The sequence below is a fragment of the Lactuca virosa genome, chromosome 8 (assembly GCF_052849685.1).
Source record: "Lactuca virosa cultivar CGN04683 chromosome 8, Lactuca_virosa_CGN04683_v6, whole genome shotgun sequence".
In the NCBI taxonomy this organism is placed as follows: Eukaryota; Viridiplantae; Streptophyta; class Magnoliopsida; order Asterales; family Asteraceae; genus Lactuca; species Lactuca virosa.
The window spans coordinates 10072878-10077383 of NC_136433.1; the positions used below are offsets into that span (position 1 = coordinate 10072878).

Sequence of the window (4506 nt, forward strand, 5' to 3'; positions counted from 1 at the left end):
CAAGCCCCGCGTCCTCATAATAGTCTCTTCTCGACGATTTGGAGCACCCCAACTCGTCGAGTCCATGCACAAAACCCTAAAGATTATATAAATTAATCAATACCTGGAACAGGTGTTACACTGATCCTGATTGTTTATATGTCGACATATGGTTATAAATGGCTCGAGGCGGTCCTGCTTTGTGTTGAAATGAATCTTTATAAGTGATGAAACCTAGAGACACAAACAATTCGTAAGCCGATGTCCAGGAGGAACTCTCAGGCCAACGCTCCAATGATAAATTCAAAGATGAATTTGAGAGATGGATCGTAATTCGTATATTTGGTGATGGAATGATAACATATTTTGTTAAATGGTTTGGACAAACATATATAATCGATACGAGGGTGGTGAGCACTTCTTCTACCGAGCAGGCTGGACGTCCTACCGAACAGAAAAGAATGTCTAAAGCTCTTACTAAAACCTGCCTCTAACTAAAACCATGTTGTTTGACTAGAACTTCTCTTATGTTGACCAATCACTTTACCAGGAGCATTAGTATATCAAAACAAGTGAGATCTTCACCACCTTCAAATCTCATCAAATCCCCTTTCATCTCCGTCTCCTCAACATCAAAGTATGATTCTTTATCCCAAAATTCAATGATTCTTTATCCTGAACACACAAGAATTGATCAACATATTCTAAAAAAGAGATTGGAACTAACAAACTTACAATGAGTGTTTGACCAAAGCTCAAAGGCTGGAAAAAAAGGATTGACAAAGAATTAAGGATCTTTCATCAATGATATTATCCCTATGATCTATGGGCAATGTCATAGCTACAACAACTGAGATATAAAGCAAATTTGTTCCGCAATCAAGTTTCCTAATGAATGATTATATTAAGTAATGTTTGGTGCCATATTTTAAGAACAATACATATGTTTAAGTCTTAAGCAACAAATCGAAGTTCATAACAAAGAAAATCGAAGTTATAACCAGAAAATTGAAACAACACTTTGATGTTTCTCAAGGCTCGCTCAGATGTAGAAAAAGACAACACTTATTGACGATGGATGAAGAAGACGTTGCAGGAATGAGTGAAGTCGATGAGGGCAGGGACGACAATGCTTCAGGGGACGGCGATGAAGGTGGTATCGATTGAGAAAAGCGCGGGAAGCAACGTATGCAATAAGAATGGGAAATGGCAAATAAAGGAGAAGGGGGTTTTGTTCTTAGCCAACATTTTTTTCTAAGGACCGAATAGAAAAAGCTACTCACATCAAACACCTTGATCGACCAAGTCACACATAAACACAAGGTTGTCAAGATCGAGATCCTACGTAGGATTGCTTTTGGGTTTGCAAGATCATGGTTGTAAGATCGGGATCGGGATCCTAACATCCCACAAAATAAAACATAATTTTAATTTATAATTTTAAAACATGAAAAATATTTTAAACATTTAACTTTTCATTTAAAAGTTATAAAAACTTCAAAATATCAGTCATAAGTCCCAACAAAAAATGATAAACGGTAAATTGGTAAAAGGTAAAAGACATCAAGTGGTAAAAAAAATCATTTACAAAAAAAAAAAAAAAAAAATCAAGGGAGGGTAGGATCCTAGGATCGGGATCCGATTCTACGATCCTACCTGCAATCCTATCCGAAATACGATTCAGATTGTTTTTCATACCTAGAATCGTAGAATCCTATGATCAGAATCGTGATTCTGACAACCATGCATAAACATTTAACCGGACTCGATCAAACCTATTTCAAACAACCCCTAAATGTGAATTCAATAATGTTTCTTGTTCTTTCAACTGAAACATAAAACATATGTCAAAAGCAGTGTAAAAAAAATCCAATAAAATTCAATAATCTTCGGCATCTACTCCATTCTAAAGCATTATTTGTGTGTTTATTTTGGTTATATTGTTCTTAACCTCTAATAATGAGAAAACGGTAGCATTTTTTTTTATCATAGTATAAAACTATAAATAAAATCTTTAATTCATATATGGCTTGCATGATTGGTGTAAATTTATCTGATATGATTTTAATTTTCATCGTATACTGTGAAATACTTTTGATTTAAATTTATGATCCATGCAATTTCTTACTAAAATTCCTTAGATTATTCTTGAGAAGCATAAGTTTTAGAAGAACAAGTCATCAACTCCACAGTATCAATCGGGAGCTTATCCGATGGATACTCGCACTCCATCGACTCTTTATCCTTCAAAAGCTCACATGGCGCCGGAGTCACGCCACTCGAGACACCAGAAATATCCGTACAATTCCATTGCAGTTTTTTAGATTTCTCAGCCAACCCAATCGTCACATTCGAAAGACAAAATCCGGTGAATGGATCTCCCTCGATCCCACCCATATTCCCGGCCATTTTCACATCTTCCGCCACCACATTTCTGTAATTAATCCGATCAACTCTCGGGAATGCCTTTGGGTCATAACCTGGATCCGGATGCTGCCCGTATGACCCGGTTGTCCAGAAAACATACTTCATCGTCTTCAAATTCATTCCATCCACGAAGATGTTTTTCACATACGCTCCCCTTCCCGGAGCTGTTTTGATTCTCACCGCCGATTCGGAATTGATAGCCCTGATATCCTCGGCTCGAAGGTTCTTGATTCCGCCGGACATTTCACTTCCGAGTGCTATCACTGCACTATCGGGGGAAATACAAGTTAGCCTCCTTATGATCATTTCTTCTGTTGGCATCCCGAATTTTATCCCGTATTCATCCCATCCACTTTTCACTGCTACACAATCGTCACCGGAGACTATGAACACATCCTGGATTTTTACATTTTTACAAGAATCTGCAACAAGAATTCACATTATTTGGCATTTTTTATAGGTGAACAGAAAAAAGTATGATCTAATTCAAAGTTCAAACCTGGATTGATTCCATCTGTATTTGGGGAATCCACTGGTGCGAGAATTGTTAAATCTTGCATTATTATATCACTGCAATTACAATCTTCGCGATTGTGTTAGATTTAGCGTTGAACAATCTAAAACATAGTGAGGTAATTGGATGGACAGACCTGCTATAAACTGGATGAACAAACCATGAAGGTGAATCGATCATAGTGAGGTTGGAGATTTGGATTTGCTTTGAGTACATTAGCTCGATCAAGTGGGGTCGTGTGTTCTTCAATTGCTTTTTATGAAACTTTTTCCACCACAATGAACCTTGCCCATCAATCGTCCCATTACCACCTTCAACAACAAAACAATTCCAGAGATTATTACTTGAATATCATTAAAATCATCATGAAAAGTGAACAGTAAACGTTGTGATCAAAATTAATTAATGCCTGTAACAACAACGTCAGTGAGGTGTGATCCACCGATCAGACTGCTAAACCTTCCTCCCGGTCCATCTCTTCCTCTACCATACGAAGGCAATGGTTCAATAAGGGGATACTCTCCTTCGTCCTGCCACCAAAATAATCATATCTGGTTAACAACATTTTCTCCCAAATTAATAGGTATTTGACGACTGGATCATACAATCTTCTCACTCATTCGATCGTAGTCCTTGGATGTTAGTTCATAAACTAAATAATACCTGAGAGGCAAGAATAACAGCGCCGAATTGGAGATACAAGGTGAAATGGCTGGTGAGATTAAAGCTCCCAGTGAGCCATTTTCCCGGCGGTACAACGAGCTGTGCTCCGCCATCATTTGCAAACTGGCTGAGATTCTGAACCGCCGATCGGAAAACTAATGTGTTTGATGTTTTGCCGTCACCCTTGCCTCCGAAATCTGTCAAAAACGCCGTGTGTTTTCGGCAGTTGATTGCAGTGTATGTTACATCGGATCCGGTCGACTCAAGCCTTCGGCATTCAATGATGGAGAACTTTATCAGTCCAAGCAAGAACAACGTCGCAACCAAATTCTAGCAGATGGAAAGTCGAATTATTAGGAAAAAAGTGAAGAAATCTGTCAATCTGATACGAAAACTGAATGGAATGGATAACTAAAAACTTGAAAAAAATGGAGATACATACAAGAGTAACTGCCGATTGTTGAGAGAACGCCATTGTTTGAGTATGGTCTCAAACCGAGCGACAGGAGATTTATAGCCAAAGGTTTTAGTTTTACAACAGATTCATTTATGAAGAAATAGTGTTTAACGCACAAAAGATACACAGAGATTTTTGTAATCGATGGGAATAGGATGATTGCTTATGCAAGCGAATCAAATTTGTTATGCAATACCCATGTCACACCTAAAACCCCTTTTTTAAACGTCAAAACCACTTTGTTTTCATAATTCTAACCAAACCGTTAAGGCATCATAATATAAACAAATTTTATCCCTTATGTTTTACATTATTTATTTTTTTTTGGTTTTTAGAATATTCATAATCCATCATATATTAACAAACTTTACCTATATGTTATTTTACATTATTTTTTATTCTAATCCTTTATATTATTTAATAGGGTAAGTTACACCATTCGTCCCTCATGTATATGCCTAAATAC

The 4506-nt window shown here is 37.1% G+C and overlaps 1 protein-coding gene across 1 annotated transcript; it reads right to left on the reverse strand.

Moving 5' to 3' along the window:
* Nucleotides 1-2056: 2056 nt before the first annotated feature.
* Nucleotides 2057-4123, reverse strand: LOC145132658 (putative polygalacturonase). The gene is made up of 6 exons (XM_079067537.1): nucleotides 4026-4123; nucleotides 3584-3913; nucleotides 3330-3450; nucleotides 3057-3231; nucleotides 2906-2976; nucleotides 2057-2828 (listed from the first exon to the last, which is right to left on the reverse strand). Exons 1-6 carry the CDS (start codon nucleotides 4056-4058, stop codon nucleotides 2122-2124), a joined length of 1437 nt encoding a protein of 478 aa, XP_078923663.1. The 5' UTR covers nucleotides 4059-4123; the 3' UTR covers nucleotides 2057-2121.
* Nucleotides 4124-4506: the final 383 nt, after the last annotated feature.